The 18,231-nt window shown below is 39.3% G+C and overlaps 1 protein-coding gene across 1 annotated transcript; it reads right to left on the bottom strand.

Annotated features, from left to right (window-relative positions):
- Positions 1-4: 4 nt before the first annotated feature.
- Positions 5-18,222, bottom strand: FIRRM (FIGNL1 interacting regulator of recombination and mitosis). The gene is made up of 24 exons (XM_068417082.1): positions 18,106-18,222; positions 17,539-17,578; positions 16,729-16,817; positions 15,439-15,543; positions 15,015-15,155; positions 13,844-14,006; positions 13,381-13,465; positions 12,691-12,829; positions 12,137-12,217; positions 11,139-11,203; positions 9,783-9,931; positions 8,722-8,830; positions 8,073-8,259; positions 6,956-7,038; positions 6,520-6,571; positions 6,092-6,181; positions 5,504-5,689; positions 4,710-4,832; positions 3,698-3,793; positions 3,124-3,237; positions 2,563-2,667; positions 2,179-2,259; positions 1,275-1,388; positions 5-966 (listed from the first exon to the last, which is right to left on the bottom strand). Exons 1-24 carry the CDS (start codon positions 18,202-18,204, stop codon positions 781-783), a joined length of 2,682 nt encoding a protein of 893 aa, XP_068273183.1. The 5' UTR covers positions 18,205-18,222; the 3' UTR covers positions 5-780.
- Between the last annotated feature and the right edge of the window lie 9 nt (positions 18,223-18,231).

Below are 18,231 nucleotides of genomic sequence, written 5' to 3'. Positions count from 1 at the left end.
TGGTTAACGTGCCTTTTTCTTTTTTTTTTGATTTTTTTTTTTTTTTAGAAAAGTAAAGCCCTTAGAAATGGCTCCTTTTAACTTTTTAGCTAAGAGATGATTTTAAGATGAATGTACAGTTTACTCACCTTATTTATTTCTGTTTATATAGTTCTGTCAGTGGATGGCACAAGAGGTGCTAGGAACCGTGCAGTGAAGGACCACTGAACACAAACTGCTTAAGCACCGCGTTCTTTCTGCTCTTAACTGTGACCAATAAAGATTATTTTTAAAAGATGACCCTAGCGTGGAGTGGAACCAGCAGCAGAGGTATGTTCAGAGAACAGTATAGAGCCTTAAACTGTTATTCTTGGGTGTATTTTAAAATTAAGATAAAAACACCTACTGCCTGGTCACCTGTAGGTGACAGGAACAAAGGTAACTGTTACTTTTACAACAGATTCAAACATCTTAGTATTCAAAATACAATCTCATGCAATGTTTATGACCATACAGTAGCTTAGAATAGCAAGCTATACATCAGCAACATACAAAACGACAGCTCAGATGCACAGTAGTGTCCATTAAAATATATTAGTCCTTGCAGACAGTTATCGTGAAAGACAGGCCAACGTCTTGCACCTCAGTTCATTTTGGCACGTTAACCGAGACCCAGCAGCACAGTAGAGCATCGCCCCGTGTCACAGGTTTTTCTTCTCCAGCAATGATGGTACAAAGGTATCTCTTCTCTCAGAAGAGGGAGCTGAGCTGTATTATTGTCTCTAAAGCCTCATGAGCACCTTACCGTACACTGTCTCTGAGGGTGGCTATTGCTGTATGTAGAGCCTCCAGTTTCATTGCAAGCCAAGCAGGGGGTGACCCTTTCTCGAGCAGCAGCTTCAGAGCCTCCACTGCCCCCTCCATCGTGCCTACTGCTGACTTATACTGCTCCTCAGAGGGTGGGTGACATGCTCTTTTTGCCAGAGGCTGCAGATTTAAGTAGACATGAGACATTATTTATATAATGCTCTACATAAGTGATCAGTCCTGATCCAAATGCAAGAAAACCCTTTGATAGAGAAGAGCTGTAAGAGATTCCCTTGCCTTGTAAGAGTTCTTGCTGGCTGGCAGGCAGTACAGAGCATTCAGGTAGAATATTAAGGGCCAGGAGTGCACGCAACCTTTATTCTTAGAACATGGAGGGCAGCAAGACCATCTTTGAACCTCTTTAGATACTTCCCAGAACTGACAGAAACTGACAACAGAGCCTAGACAGTTTAAAGAAGTGCACATACCTCTCCTGTTGACTCCAGCTCTCCTGCCACTTTCATAAACTGTGCACTGCAGGTAATCCTTTCTTGTTTCATGCGTTCTGTTCGTGCTGCTGTTGTCTCTTCTACTTGCCTCGCCTAGGGAGAAAGCCACAGGAGAGGTAACTAAACCAAGGCGGTGTTACCAGCCTTCCTGGGCTCAATTTGTATACCAGAACAAAGGGGAAGGATGGAGAGATCTTAATGTGCAGTTCAAACTTAATCTAACTTCTCACACACTCTTCTGAGCAGGAGATTGAAGTTATCTCCTACAACTTTGGGGTAGCATCACTGGCAGCTATCATCAGTTCTGTTGCTAATTATCTGCTTGTCAAAAACTGCTCATCCAGCTAGCCCTGCCTTAGGTTACAGCACTGATAACCACCCCCTCTTTCCCCCTGTGTTCTGAACGAATAGCCATCTGCTCTTAAGAGACTTTTCTCTAACAAGCAAAAAGGGACTACGATGTTTCATATGTGTTCATTTAACTTTCAGAAGCTGATCCAAAAAAACCAGGGAAGGAAATCACACAAACAGAATGACATTTGTCAATCCCTCTCCTTCTAATAGATAACTTCTCTGCTTACAACAGAAACTGTGCAATTAAATAATTTTTTTTGTTCAAGGAGGGAAAAGCAAAGCATTTAAATCAAGGTTGGGAAGTACTGGAAGAGCAGCGTGTGTAGGAATGGCAGTTGTTAATTCTGCTGATTAAAGCAAGTAGAAAAGTTTAACCAGATTCCAGTTAACAGAACAGTTTATTTTAAACTTACTTATTTAATTGCCATGCAGATGATGCAGGTGCAGACATAGACATAGGCAATGTGCACCTTATTATGGCTATGTACAACATCCACTAAGCAAGCAGTAAAATGGTTCAACAACATACCTTAGCCAGGAAGCTAACAACTTTGTTCTTAGTTTCTTCAGAATTAAGGCACTGAGGAACAACATCTTCATGGCTTGTTTCCTGTCAAAAACATTTGAGTCATATTTGCTCCGTACATTCATATTAACAAAGGAATAGACAAAGTAAAAAATGTTTCTGTGACAAACCCTTCCATGTTGCAACCTATGCTTAATTCTCCTTCACTTCCAGCTCCTGAAATCACCTACAACTGCCTTAGCCTTTACTACTTTTGATGTGCAATTGCATCTGTAATACTAAGATCCAAACTGGTCAGTGAAGAGCAGCAAACATTTAAGACAGAAGGATTTCTGTACCAAAACAGAGCCAAATACGCATGTATAACCAGAGTTCTGCTGTGCTTACCTCGGCAAAATGCGTGAATGCCTCCAACGCGTGCTGGTGAATCAGCCAGGTCTGGTCAGCCAGCAGAGAAGCAAACAAACACGACAACTGGGGTACAACTTGCCTCTGAAAGAGGAACAAACACCCATCAGTTCTAAAGAGTTAGTTGTGCGTATCTTACCATCGTGATTTATTACTGAAGAATCACTCTGAGGTCAAGGGACAGGTTTGTGAAATGCTAAAGTGCTACTGCCCTGTCTGGCAAAAAAACCACCCCACGCTGTAAGGGAAGTGACATGTTCTGTTCTTTCTTCTTGGAGGTTCAAATGTCAGTCCTTTCCAATGGGTAAGAAGCAACAAGCAGATGAATAAACCGAGCATCTGACTTGCCCTCAGCATGTCTCGACGAAAAATAAAACTGCCATAGACCATTAATAAGTCTCCATTAATAAGATGACTATGCCATGGCATTCCTGTATGTATTTGATGAACTTGATCCCTTAACTTTATATTTAAAGAAGTAGCGTATATTTTCATCAAAAGACTGAAGATTATCTAAATAAGACCCACAATTATATTTACCTGTGCTTCTTGTGGTATAAACACCTTTCCCATAGAAGAGAGAAAATCCACCATCGCTAGACGAACGTGATCTGGGGGATCCAACTGGAAAAGGGAAGATTGCAGCGCAAATACCTGCAGAAAGCAAACCCCAGCGAAGCTCCATCAGACAGATCGCAGGTGAACGCTGTTCTGTCTCATCTTTAAATCTGAGGACACTGATTTTGGCAAACTGGACTGAAAACAAAAGGAGGTGTGCTACAGCTTGAACAAAACTGGCTAGGCTAAAGCTGCAGTGTGCATTTTAGAAAGGAATAAGGATGCTCTATAGCATATCCGTATCTCTCAGTTATATTACAGAGAAATGGGATTCCTGAAAGCAGTGTTAACCAAAGTGCTGTATACTTGGTTTAAAGACCAGGAAGGTAATCAAGGAAGAAATAAAATTAGGAACCTCCATGTGTTAAGAGAAGGCCAGACCATTAAATAATTCATTTGAGATTTCAGTAAATTAAAAAGGACTTGGTTTTTGTGAAGTAAATTATTCATAAGAAGGTTTTATTTTGGTGTTTGTTTTTTTTTTTTTTTTTTTTACCTGAGTAATCAGTTGAGCATCTAATGCTTGGATGAAAAATTCCAAAAGGTGAAGTAATAAACACAGTGTCTGCTGGAGACATGGCTCATCCAAGACCTTCAACAGATCACAAGATATTAGCAACGTTGCATTTTAGCTTATGGAATAACTACTTAAGAAATAATTTAAAGTTACAGTAGTGTTCCAAAATTCTTAGCCTAACTTCACACACATAAAACAACACATCGTAAGCAGCAGCAGAAAATACTAAAATAGTCACATCTGTATTTCTAGGTAGTTTACAAGACCATTTTCTTTGATGTTTATTAAGAATATTTCTTATCCCCCATCTCTTTCCTCCACTCACTAATATAAGCAGCTACAGGTTATCTGAACTATTACTGTTCGCTTATCAGTTGCCAAATGTCTTCACAGAATGGCTGAGGTTGGAAGAGACTTCTGAAGGGACACATTGTTGGCTCTTCTTCACCCCCACTCTCAAACTTTCTTTTTTTACCCGGAGTATGAACCATGACAGTCCTTTTCTCTTTCCTGCAACTGCAGACATGAACAGGTATACAGTTGCAAGGGAATCGCCTACCCCCTTGTTCTCAAATACAGGAGGAAGGGTACGAGCTCTATGGGTTTTCATGTGCTAAGCTATGTACTAATTAAATCACCATGGGTTTTGTTCATATTCTAATGAACATTCAAAAGAGGCCAATTTTGTAACTGGTATGGATCAGAATGAGGTATTTCAGACTTCTTGTTCAGCGAGTCCAAATCTGACACCGAGTAACAGATGGAGTAGCAAGGAGCCATGTACGTATCATTCAGGAAAATTCAAACTCCGCTTCCCAGAGCACGCGCCCGCCTAATGCATAAACCAGCTGACAGCAGCTGGGCAGCACAGTTACGCTGTGCTTTACAGAAATGGTCCCATCCAAGGAAAACAGTAACAAACAGAGGATGAAACAGCACCAGCCTCTCAAAGACATCACGCTTTCATCATTGGGGCAGCAAATTCTCTTACCTGCTTAGCCTGGAGAAAAGTCCAGAACTGACCAAGCACTCCCAAGACAGATGCCCGAAGTTCTGCCTCCAGAGTGTCACCAGCAAAATTGCAGGCAGCCAGCAGGACAGAAAGGGCAGTATTCTAGTAGGAAAAAAATGTATAAGACAGACCAAAAAAAACCTACACGTAAACCAAACGAAAACCCCAGGCTCATATTAAAAACATCTGAAATGCTACAAGATGGCCAGAAGCCCAATGTGCTGTGTCAGCGGTACAGTACAGCTAATCCACCAGGGCCACTGGCCAATAAAGCTTCCAAAGCGAGGAAACCACCCGTTACTTGTGTGAGTTTCACATGGTGCTGTAGTCATTAGCTGCACTGGCAGGCGAAAGCTGGCAGCAGATACTTCACGTGGACGTCTCTGGTTTCTCACACTCCTCTCCTTGGCCAAGGAGACCAGTGAGCATCTTTCAGATTTGATGCTGCATAAAACCAGCCAGAACTTTAAAACTTAAAAGTAATTGTATGACATAGTATAAATCAGAAATTCTAAAGAAAAATACATCTGCTCACCCAGAGAGCAAACAACAACTAGAATAACTAATAAACCACACGACCTCCACTATCATCACCCGCAGAGCAGAGGGTCTGAAGGTGCTACGTACTAGAAGAAAATACTAAAATGAGAATTCCTGCTCGTGCGTTTGCCAGTAAATGGGAAAAAGCTGCGCAACACACAGAAAAATAGAACTGAGGTGACAGCAACAGAATCCTTATAGTCTGGAAACAAAGAGAACCAAGTCTCCCTTACCACAGGTCGGAGCTCTCCCAAAGCATGCCTGCTATTCAGCCACCGCCTGCACTGTGCCAGCCCTGCCACACAGAGCTGACATGCCACACGTTTCCTAAGATCAGGATTCAGGGCCTTGAGGGATATGTGCTGCCACACAGCCAAGTTCTCCTCCTCTTCTGGAAGAAACTTATGAGCAAATTCTACCTGCAAACAGAAGTTAATAGGAACTAAACAGACCAGACAACAATTTGATAACCTGTCAGAATGCTGAGAAACCAAACACCAGCCACAGATGCAATGACAGGATATTCACTTTCAGCAAATCTGGGCGATGTGCCATTTTCATACTCGGTCAAAAAAAGGACTTCATTGCCAGCCAGTAAGACCACTCTTAGAGGTATATGTGCCTTTGTTGCTTTTATTAAAGAGCGCATCTGCACAAATCAGGATCCACTATGACAACGTAACACCAAGTACAATCTCAAGTACAGGAAGCGAGCGCTCAACACCTTGCCATTTCTGAAGGACTGAATGAGGACATTTTAACACAGGCTACTGCTTTAAATCTCTTCTATTAAAGACAGAAGATGCTGGTGCTATACTTGCCTGATGATCTGGAGCCATCAAGAAGAGCATACGCCTCAGCAGAACACCCAAGGCAGAGGCCTGGTAACAGTCACTGGGCCAAGACTTTACCTGAATTGGGAAAACAGGGAATGCATCTAATTAAATTAAGAAAAAAATCACCACACAGCAAATGAATTCTATACAGAATGTTCTGAGAGTTGTTACAAGGGATCACAGCAGCAACACTAAATAAAACAATGCAGGACATGTTGCAAATACTAGGCATGTTGCTTTGTATTTTCAAAGTACTGCTTTTGCTAATTATTAGCCCAATTTGAGGAATTAAAACAATCTCAATTATGGATTTGGAAAAAGACAGAACTCCTGTCTCTGGTCATTTAGAAAGTTTGCCAGTAGAACTAGGATTAAAACTGGTGCCAAATTGCAAACATCACTGTGCTCCTTACCAGGTGAGCGATCACGACGACGTGGTGAGCGCACAGTTCAGCTGTGCCGTACCTGGAATGTGAGAGAGAGACAGAAGCTTGTGAGTCTGTACTTCCTACTCTTTTAGACTAAATATTATAAATCTTGTCTGAGAGATGGCCATTTCCTTTAACATATTTAATCTTGCTATGCACAGACACAATTTACTTGAGAGAACCATTCCAAAAAACAATTATTTAGTAATAGAAAAGGTGCGTTCCCCTTACTTGCATGAATGTAAAAACAGCTAAGCCATTTCTGCTCCTGATTTTCAAAATGCACTCTATATCGGAAAAGAATCTGATTCTGGGACAATTTTGTCTTAAAAAAAAAAATCTCTCTCAAGGAATTATGTACAACAATTGAACTAACTGGATCTGTGGAAATGCTGCTTGACCTGTAATAAAAACATCTCACCGGGCAAGGAAGCACCACGAGTCCATTGCTAGCAGAGACGTGATCATGCTAGAACCCAGCACAGCATCCAGCAGAGCATACTCCTGAGGAGAAAATGTATATGTAAATTCACATAGAAACAGATTGCAGGCCTGCTATTACTTTTATTCCACTAATTAGCATGAAACCTAGTAAGATTTTCAGCTTAATGAATTTAAAATATTTTAAGAACTTATTTTCATACTCTGTATTTAGCTACACCATCAAGCAGTAGCTACACCTTTAGTTTTGCATGCTTGGAATGTACATGTACATTCATTTCAATGGGCTGAGGATCCTTCACTTTTCAAAATGCTTCATCAGGTGCATCCCTCCTTTGCAAGGCAACTTTTATGAATTTTTTTTTTTTTTTAAAACCAACATATTGCCAATTTTCTTGCCAGCTTTATTGGCAGCTTACTGAAAACCAAATAAACCCCTTTCCTCTTCTAGAAACACAAATTTTACCTGAAAGAGGAATGTAGCATTCAGGAAAAAACCTCTAAATTAGGGCTAAAATTTTTGTGACAGCTCTTAACTTTATAAAGGTTTCCATTTATCTAGAGGTTCTTTGTCTATGTGCAGTAAAAAGTGAAAAACTTTTAAAACATTATATAATGTTAATCAAAGCCCAGAATACTCCTCTGAAGTACAAAAATTTGCTTATTACCATTTTATGGTATGTTCTTAGCTGGAATCACAACAATATAATGTACTCTAAATATTAAATGCCACTTTAAATTCACAGTATAGACTAACAAAACTAGGTAAATTTAATACAAGTTGAATACTGCATAAAAGAAAGCTCTGAACTTTTATAACAACTTGACCTCCCCACCCCCTAAAGAGAACAAAATTTTCGACCACCACTGAGGTTCTCATGAACTTGTATGAAGCTTTATTTTCCCCTTTCCCACAAGTGACATTTGCTGTATAACTGAACTCCAGTCATGTAACTGCATCACGGCTGCTTGCTACAGAACCACTTTGTACCCAAGCATCTCTTTAGAGCTAGATCATTAGAAAGAACTCATTCTTTTTTAAGTAGTACCTATGCATCACAACAGCTGAAGAGATGAGAAGCAAAAAACAGTCTTACCAGCTGAGGAAAGTGTGATGGGAGTGTGGAAGCGATGAAGGAGCACAGGTGGACACAGACATAGTGATACAGGGTGATGGGAACTGCTGGCTGTCCTGTACTGATCACCTCTGGCAAACAAACAGGGAGAGAAAGCTCGCCAGAACATTGCTGGAAAGTGGAGAAGAGAGCTGAAAACAAAGACAGGCTGTAAGGGTAAAAAAAAAAAAAGGAAAACAGTTGGGTTACAGATATGCAAATCCCAAATCCTGCAAACAACAGCTGTACTACAGAGTCTTTGTCTCTCAGCAGAAACGGTGGCAATAACTTCAGTGCTTTTACACTAGTCTGATGTTCCCGTAGGGATAAAAATGCAAGATTTTAACTTAGTGAAGTATCAACAAATTATACACACATCTCTCTCTTCTCATCCTGGAAGTAGTCTAAATACCATTCCTTTCCTGGAAAAACAAAGACATCTCTGGCTCTGTATACTTCTCTCCTGAAGCACTGATCAGATCCTGTTTTCTTACCATAAGGATGTAAATCTATAGAGTCTGACAAATTTTACTATTCGGTTGTGAGGGAAACCCCAGCAACTGAGCTCCTCTGTTTGCCCATATAGACTGATGGCTGTGGTGAAAAATTAGAGTGAAAACCTTTTTAGTACCTTTTTCCTGTGTTCCACAGAGTTTGCACTTCTTCAGGCTGAGAGGATAGCTTGTCCATTATGGTAATCAGGAGGAGACACTGGGGCAGCTGCTGCTCAGGAGGGAGACCTGTAGAAGTTTTTTTAAAATATGATGCTAGTTGCTCTGGTAAATATATCACATGCGTAAAATGGCTTTTAAGCAAGTGAAAAATGATGAACAACTGGTGAAACATAAAAGTTCCCAGTAAAACAATATCAAAAATCACTCAAAGACACAGCTGGAAAAGAAAGGACTATTTCATCATGAACATTATGTTTGAAGTGAAAAATAAATGCAATATACTATTTCAGGTAAAAGCTAAATAAAACATTCGAGTTCTGAACTGTCACTGCAACATGCTGCAAAGGAGTTACAATCTGGGTGCCTCACACTTCCAGCCTCCTTGAAAGCACTGGATGCTTAAACACTGAAAACACAAAGTTTTCTTCCAAGTGTGTCAGGATAACGACAAGGCCAGAGTGCACATGTGGGAGAGAAGCAAGCCCAGCCTACAGAGAGAAAAGGAGCGACTGACACTCCCACCGTATCTCCCAAGAGGTAGCACAGCTATCTCAGAACAGTGACATGTTGGTCAGGGCAGAAATGACAAAAAGCTGATTGTTGTTCAGTTTCAAGGCCTTCTACTTTCCACAGAAAAGAATTAATTTAGGAAAAATAGCTGTCTTCCCCCACCAACAGAACAGCAGAAAAATTTCAGCCTACTTTGAAAGTTTGTGTCAAATGTGGATTGAAATTATGCAAAACAGCAGAATTGATAGAATTTCTGTTAACCAGATTAATACTGAAGTTACTGTGAGTACTTTGGAAAAGATGCATTCAACAGCAACATGAACTATCTGTTATAAAATTCATCTGAGTTAGCATGCGACTGCCTAGATCGCAGCACTCACAAAAGAATTAGAGGCAAGCAAACCAGTACAGAATATTGCTTGGGGTCCAGAAAGTCAAAATGCCAATCCTGACCCCTTAGCAATAGTTACGTAATACTATAGCAGCGGTAGCTGTATTTTAAACTCACCTAACTTTTCACTTAACACTTGCTCCATAAAAGGGCTAAAGGGAAGAAGGTGGTTGATGAGAGGGTCCAGAGCCACAAGAAAAACCCGGGATATTTCATCTCGATGAACTTCCAAGATCTCTGGAGCATAGAGACTGGGAGGAAATTTGCTGAGGGGTTATGAAAAAAAAAAAAATATTCTCAGTAGCATTTTCAATAACATCACTTTTCAAAAGAACTACAAAAAGGCAAATTCGTGATTTATGTGTTATTGTGAAATAAAAGACAGAAAAGGCTCCCCATTTCAGAATACCTGTCATAGCCTGAGAGTTAGAACTCTGCATTCAGCCTTTAAACTAAGCATCACAATCCAATATTTTACTAAACATTGAAAGAAAACCTTACAAGCTCATGGCAAATGCATGTAAAGTACGTAACATATATAAGAAGAAATATCTGAATCACAAAAAGAGTCGAGCAATGAAAAGCCAAGAAAACACCTGTATATACAATTTGACAATCATAAATGTGACAGCACTAATTTAACACATGACACTAATAAAAGGGTACCACAATACCATAATTTCTTTGAAGAGAAAAAAACCCTGGGCAATAAAAGAAAAAAAGAAGTGATATGAGAATAAAGCAAAAGAGATCATGAAATGAAAACCTACTCTTGTGGCTTCTAAAGTGACTGTAAAAATGCTACCTTCCTACTCAAAAATCCTGCTCAGTTTGGTTGAGTGCATAAAAGTTTACAACATTCCACTTGAGAAAGATGTACAAGGTAAGTAAAGTTAGAAGAGGAAACTCTTAAAAAAATATCAAGCTGATCTTGCAGTGAAACATGCAGTGAACTCATGCCCACAGCTCACCACAGAACCTGGTTCCAGTTCTAAAACATCACGCTACCGTTTGTTTCAAAGCAGAAGGTACGCTGCTGGGTTGCTGTTTGAGCTCTGCCTAACTGCTTCATTGCAAGGTGACCAAAGGGTGGATCCTACCTTCAGGAATTTTAGGAACAAGAATTTTCAAATGAAATTGCATAAATAGACCCAGTGTCCAAGATAATCAATCTGCATATTCTACACATAACTTGTAAAGAAACAATGACATAATGAATTGCAACAAAGTTAGTGGCTTGTCAATATCGGCCACTCCGAGCACTGACCAAGAATGGGTTTAAGGTAACTAGTATGGCACAAAAATGTCCAATTTTTTAAAAACATTTTTTTAGATTTCTGTACGTGAAAAAAGAAAGGAACAACTCTGCAATGAGAACTGTATTTTTATATCTCAAAATACCTGCAACTAAGAATGCAATATGGAGATGTTACTAAGATACTATCAATAATCACTTATTGGTACTTCACTTACCTGTATATCTGAAGAAAGAGCTGATGTAACTGTGAGCACGAATCCGAGAAGAAAGAAAGAAATTCCTGCAAAAGCCATTAATTTTGAATGGTACTTTTAATATAAACCACATGATTAAATACACTTTCTTTCTGTTCTGCTGTATTGGTGTGTAAAGTACTACACTGCAAAAATTGGTTAAGACCTAACAATCCAGAACACAAAGCAAACAAAGTATTCCTAAGCTTAGTTACGCTACATGCATATATATTGTAGTTAAAACAATTAAATTTATAGGCTTATTTAAAAAAATTAATAACTACAGTTGTAATAGCCATGGAGAGCTGCAAAAGTCTGAAGTGCTCTCATACATGCTCTGAAGCTGTTTTATCCTGTCACAATGCATTTACTTTGTGCAAAAAAAAAAAAAAATCCCCCCCCCAGCTTTTCCCTCATGGGACAAAACAGATGCAGAATGCACCATCACTACTGCTCCTAGAGAGCAAAATTTTTCACATGCATTCTTAAATTGACAGAATGTCTTGTAATAATGAGAAAAATGAAGCAAAGCAACAAAGTGCAAGGGCCAGGGAAAGAGCATGAAGTTAAGTGTCAGAGCTAACAGCACATGGGCATTTCTTCTAATGCCACATTGATTTCAGTTGCTGAAATCAGGAGCAATTCAGGTTTCATCTGCTTAATTCTTCCAGGTAAAGTTACTATTGCACTGACTCAAGGCTGCCTGTAAGGACTGGACATCTCCTACCAACTCCCCAGTGACACTGCTTGTAACAGCTTGTTGTTCTTGTTTTTCTGTTCCATCACAGCAGTAATCCTGCTGAGGCTTGTGAGCATATACAGGCGGAAGAACTACAAGCAGGTTCTGCGTGGATGTTAATTATACCACCCATATGGTATGATCATAAATTGTTATGATATTATGCAGTACAAAATTATTCCATTGGCAGATCAGAGACTTTAATTTGGTACTAGCATAGAATTCAAGCATTAAGACCTACCTTGGTGTAGTGTACAAGGGAATTAGCAAAGAACCTGCACAACTTGACTGTCTTCTGGAACAGCCTGAGGTCAGTGCCCTCCTGTCCAAAAAAAAGCAGTTCTAAAACTTAATATACAGAGTAATACAATAAAAAAGAAAGTTAAGATTGCTAACAACGTTCAAAACCTATTTCAAACTTGATTCTCTCCAGACTCTGCAGCGATGGGGGAAAAACTTTAGAAATCTTCATGCCTCAATGTTTTTATAGCAATATTCAGAATTAAAATATTATCTTTTGATTGACCTTGGGATATTGTCAGTTTAGAAAACAAAAAAAAATTCCCATAGAGTATGGTGGAAGCTTATTTTCAGTGCCTTACTAACACATTCACAATCTAAACAAAGTTATGGGCCTCATTTTCATCTAGTTGCAAAAGCACAAGGTGTTCTGCCTACCACATGAAGTAAAAAACCAACCAAAAAACCAAACCCAAACCACTCCAAGCAATAATACAGCACAAGGAATTTATCCTCCTCAAGTTCAACAGCAGCTTTGGGAGCTTTTTAATTCACCTGTATCTCTGACATCTTCATTTGCTCAGCCAGTTGCAAACAGGAGTGAAAAGAGAGAAGAGTGTCCTTGCACAGGTCACTGAGGATGTCGCTGTGTTTCAGATGGCACTGCAGCAGAGAATGATGCTTCAGGCTTTGCCTAAAAGATAGGAATATAATCAGATATCTAATTGTCAGAAGTGATCATGCAATGAGCTAGTATAAATCCAAATAACTAATTCTTCTATTTAGGCTTTTATACAACACTAATTGGTGCAATATCCGTGTACACCGAAACCCATAATTTAGAGAAGAACCTTCTTCATAGCCATGACTGAAACAGAGGAGAGGCGGGATGAAAGCACAAACCAGCACAGCTCAAGCCAAAAACACCTATAAAACTGCAGGTCAGACCTCTTAAGATTATTTTTTCAGACAATGGTGTTTCAATTTTTCTTCTGTATTGTAATACAAAGTATCAAGCTTCTATTACTTTCTCACCTATGATTCCTATCTTCACTGACAGTGCCTTTAATACTACTTACTAGCAAAATTTTTGAATAAATTTCTAAATTTTCTTACTAGCTAAATAGCTAAATTTAATTCTCTAATTTCATTTGAAACTCTGAATATGAAGCTATTGAAATGATGGTTATTTAAAATCACAATCTGTTTATATTACAAAAATATCCAAAGAGTTCAATAACATACTTGATTATGAACTTCCACGTATTGGCGTGAAGAGCATGGTCCATATTGGAAATGACAGAGCATATCTCCAGCACAGTGTGGATTACTAAGGAGGAAATAATAACAGCAACAACTGAGTTAAATCAGATTCATGAGTTCACAGCTATGCTTCTCTCCTAGGAAAAGAGCAGCAATCACAAGCACTAAGAGAATACCACCACATTGATACCGAATCAGGAAAATGGCTCAGTGCTTAGGTGCTGCCCCTTTCCTACAAACCTACACAACATGCCCCATCCCACAGAGGAAGGTTCAGGAGAAAAATGGAAACGTTTGAAGCTTCAAAATGCTGCTTTCCAAAAGGCTGGTGAGGACAGCAGGAACTGAGCATGCTCAAAACCCTGTTTTAAAAATTCACAGACATACTCTCTATAGAAAAAAAGATTGAGCAAGGCTAAAAAAAAAGCCTTAGATCCACATATACCTGACACCATATCTGTGATGTTCTCTTCAGTAGAAGCAGAGCCTATGGAAATCATATCAAGTAGTTCCATCAGCTGCTTCTGAAGAGAGTAAGTCTCCTTGAACATCGCTTGTAGGAGGTCAGAAATCAAGTGCAGATGCCCACAGTACACCGATTCACTGTCCTGTAGGAAACAGGGAAGAAAAGGTTTAAAAGAAAAAGTTCAGGAATCACAGCCTGATTTTTCACACGCTGAAAACAGGGAGAGCTTTGTCATACATTTCACTGTAAAAAAGAAAGCACAGATGTACCTACTTTTAGCTCAATACACAGCCAGATCTGTAGCTTCTGATACTAACCCCTATTCGCTAAATATAAAATGCTATTCACCTGCAGCTTTATCAACAACTAATGAAGTCTGCTTGGCTCTGGTGAGTTCAGTGAGCTTTGCATTAGGTCTCAATGTATGAACCTAAGATCATTTTTCTGAACAAAACAGTACAAGGTCAGCAACAAAGGAAGCAACATTCCAAATATTGCCCAATATTTTCAAATCAGAATTGTTCGATAAAGGTATGGCACCTGAGTTCGAGTCCTGACATGGAAAACTGCTGTAAATGTTCCCATAAGAAAAACTGAAAAGCGAAAATGGAGGCCGACCAAAAGCTGTGTCCTGATGACGACCTTGTTTTATTTTCACTGCTGTAGAGGGAATTTCTGTTGCATCTGAAAACGCAGATCTGAAACTGATGCACGTTACTCATCGTAACCAACATAAAGATCCTCACCACAACTTTCAATCCACTTTAGAACTTGCACAGAAATAAGATAAGTATCACCATTTTGGTAACCATTTGTGGCTCTGAAAATTCCGCAGCTATCAGAAGTGCACAGATGTCAGAGACAGCCTACATTCGTAACCACAATGTTCAAGTGACATTGATGCAAAATATGCAAATAGCACAGTCTGTGCTTCTCACTACCCGGTCAGATTTGCTGGGCAGGTAGCTGAAAAATCAGCTTTGCACTTGTGCACTAAAGTACATTCTGTAAACTAATAAACAACTAAATTTAAATTTAAAAAATAGTAATTTGACAACAATATTATTTCAAAATAAGATCTTCTTACAAAGTGAGTGTTTCCTAAAAGCCAATCGGTATAAGAACTTTTCTCCTTCTAACACAGACCTACCTTGCAGTGTGTAAATGTGTTCTTTATTACGTAAAGAACCGAGGATGGGAGGGTGCGGATGTTCTCCAGAGGCACACACTCTTGCAGCGTGCAGATGTATCGTACACAACCGGTCAGAGTTTCCAACAGTTGCACCATAGTCTTAAAGCAAGAATAAACAACAACCACCAATGTTTTTCACTCCTGCGATAATTTCAAAAGCATCTTTTCTTAGCTGAATTGCACCTTTTCTCAATTCTGATTAGCATCACACACTAAATGTGATCAAATCATTCACAAAATTTTAACTGAACTTCAACTGCAAAGGAAGTTTTTCACCAGCTGGTTAGTAGCTAACAAAAACATTCTAAAACCTCTTATTTGTTTAGGTAAAATCAAAGAATAATGTAAACATTCATTTGACAACTTATTTCATGGGACTTGCCTGTAGCAGATTCCTTACAGTACTGCATAACTCTGTATTCTGGCTGGTTAATCCTTTGGCCTCGCTGGATAATTCATACATCAAGTTATCAAATAACTGTAGAGTCTGTCAGAACAAAACAAAACTTAAACATTTTATTTATATATGTACACACAAAAATAGTAACATCATTCTATATCTGCTTGCTTCCTTGGCATGGAGTCCTGGGCTACTGAGATGACTCACAGGAGAAAATAAGGCTGTCTAGCATTTGAATCATAAAGCATGATATACCACGAAGCAAAAACTGTCTTACGGTTTTCCCAAATTATAGACAGAAGGTATATTAGCTGTTACTTTTTATAAAATTTGTTAGTACAACAAACTTCCTAGCTAATTCACTTGAAATGTATACCTCATTCTACCAAAGATTTTTTACTTAGTTAAAACCACACAGTTTTAAAATTTTCATTTTGTCTCAGAAAAATTGTTTTTTGTTGATAATGATAATTAACAGTTCGAATACATAAAGAAATGTCTATGACCTACAAACAACAATGACTTCTACTTTGGTCGAGGTCCTTGGATATTTTACGAGTGTTACTGCTGAGACTGCAAAGACAGCAAGTGGCTTCCAGGCACGTGCAGGATACTACACACACCAGCACGGTACAGTAATCCTTGTTCAGGATATGCCTATTAAGGGCCATTTTTCTTGTAATCTCTAAAATCTAGTACAGGACACAAAATACAGAAAATGGAAATCAAGTGGCCATATTTACTGGCTTCTTAAAATATACAAGCTGAGGCCTGAAACTTAAATCAGTAATTTGGCACTGCTTTACTTCAGTTAAAATGTAAGCACTGAAGAATTTTAATACAGCTACAGCACAAAATTCTCCATCATTTAATCAAAAAAGAGAGCATATGTTAGGCCAGTATGGTCTAATGAGCGTCGGGTTCTTCAGGTTTTTTGTCCTGAGAGGCTACCTCACATAAAAATTCTCCATCTTGTTCATTTTGTAAAAAGCCCAATCTTCTTAAAAAGAAATAAACCCCAGTTCTATTACTGAATATAGAAAGTAGAACATTGTATATTCAACCCTCTCCCCACTGTAAAGAACAGTAAAAATCACAGAAACAATCCAACACAAAATTGTTAAAACTTTTAAAGGGTAAAATTTTAATCTCAAGTTGTGTATCCAAAACAATAATTATATTGTGAGACCTCAAAAAAGAATCACTGCATTCTAAGCAGGTTTTTTGCACTGGACTGACTGAAAATTCCACATTTAATTGAAGCTGTCATACCTTAGGTAGTACTTTTGAGAAAAAAGTTTGCTCCAAATCTGCAAGGCTGATATGGGGCAAAAACATTTCAGTCATGATCCTCAAAACACCTGCAAAGCAAAACATTTATAAAACCTTACAGAAAAACATGTGATTATCAGAAATATGTAGCAACCTACCAGATGAAACAAAGAACTGAGTCACACGGAAACAAATCAGATATTTGATTTTGAGAGGGGCAACATAACATTTGCTACATATGCATTACCTGAAAAATCAAGTAACAATAACAGCTGCAACATGCATAATACCATCAATAATAGCATCACACCTGACTACACTTAGTTGAAGGCTGAGCACAACTGTTTGCCCATTGAACTAGAATTTTCTATATTCCAAACTGGAAATAGTTGCACATTTAATGTGCTGGTTGGAATTAATACACAACAGCGAATGTTAGCAAGATTCCTAAACAGTTACACATCAGCCTCATTTTCTTATCACTATCAGTTATTCCGAGAGTTTTGCCACCTGTAAGATAACAGCCAAAAAGACAATAAAATACAAGATGAAAAGCACCCTTCTTTCAAGTACCTAAAAATCAGAAGTTGTGGGAGGGAAAAAGCAGCCTTACATGCATAGCTTCTTTATGGGCTTTTATAAAGCTTATTCAACATGCAATTCGTGTAACATGCAAGGTCCAGCAGGATTTCTGAAGACCATGAAAGTCACTAGTTATAGCAGAAGTATTTTTAAGTAGTGCAGAATTGATAATGCAATTGCAATACAATGATCCTTAGGAAGAAGAGGCAGTTCTTGGTCACTACTTACGAATATGCTCAGTCCAGTCTTCAGACTCTTGATACATAGAGTAAAAACGTTAAAGAAACTCAGACTCGTTCTGCCAGAAAGGTTATCTTTAAAGCACCTGCAGAAGTCGCAGTGACTTCTCTAACGCTGTCCCATGTACACTTCATCTATCGTATGAAATTGGCAGGGATGCTCTATAACCAATGCAGGCAGATATACCTCAGCACCCGCAGGACCAGCACAAGTATTTCTACAATGTATTGGAATAAGTCTTAGGGGGTTTAGGGGGCTGGCGGGGAGTTCTCTACAGCGATAAATGAACCACACGCTGTTTTCTACCGTGAATCTTTAATGTCAGCGAAGGGCTGTACTCATTTCCAGTGAAATACGCGGCACGTAGCTTTTCTCTCCTGTGTCAGCTCATTATAGAAGCTCCACCACTTTCCCTCCCACGGATTTATTTGCTTGAACTGTGCAATGTTGAAGGAGGAACACCCTCACACACCCTCACACCCACACACCCCCCCCGCCATTTCGGGGTGCCTCCCCACATCCACCCGCCCCCCCCTCCCTCCCCGGGAAGGATATAAGGAGCCGGGGCAGGATGACAGGCAGCTCTTGGCGACAGAGGTCCCAGTCCCAGCCTCCCAGCTCTTGCAGGAGCAGCTCGGGATCTGTTTGGGACATGGCGCCGGCTCCGCTCACCTCAGGGAT

The sequence above is a fragment of the Nyctibius grandis genome, chromosome 21, assembly GCF_013368605.1.
Source record: "Nyctibius grandis isolate bNycGra1 chromosome 21, bNycGra1.pri, whole genome shotgun sequence".
Lineage (NCBI taxonomy): Eukaryota > Metazoa > Chordata > Aves > Nyctibiiformes > Nyctibiidae > Nyctibius > Nyctibius grandis.
Note: the sequence above shows the minus strand (reverse complement) of the source record. Positions and strands in the feature narration are given on the sequence as shown.

Bases quoted from the DNA above. Each gene is read 5' to 3' on its own strand.
- FIRRM (XM_068417082.1), bottom strand. From the start codon at position 18,204: ATGTCCCAAACAGATCCCGAGCTGCTCCTGCAAGAGCTGGGAGGCTGG. The intron at 7,039-8,072 runs GTAAGACTGTTT...TTTTCTCCTCAG, and splicing joins CATCACACTTTCCTCAGCTG to GAGTATGCTCTGCTGGATGC. The intron at 5,690-6,091 runs GCAAGTATAGCA...TTCTGTTTGCAG, and splicing joins TGATGGCTCCAGATCATCAG to GTAGAATTTGCTCATAAGTT.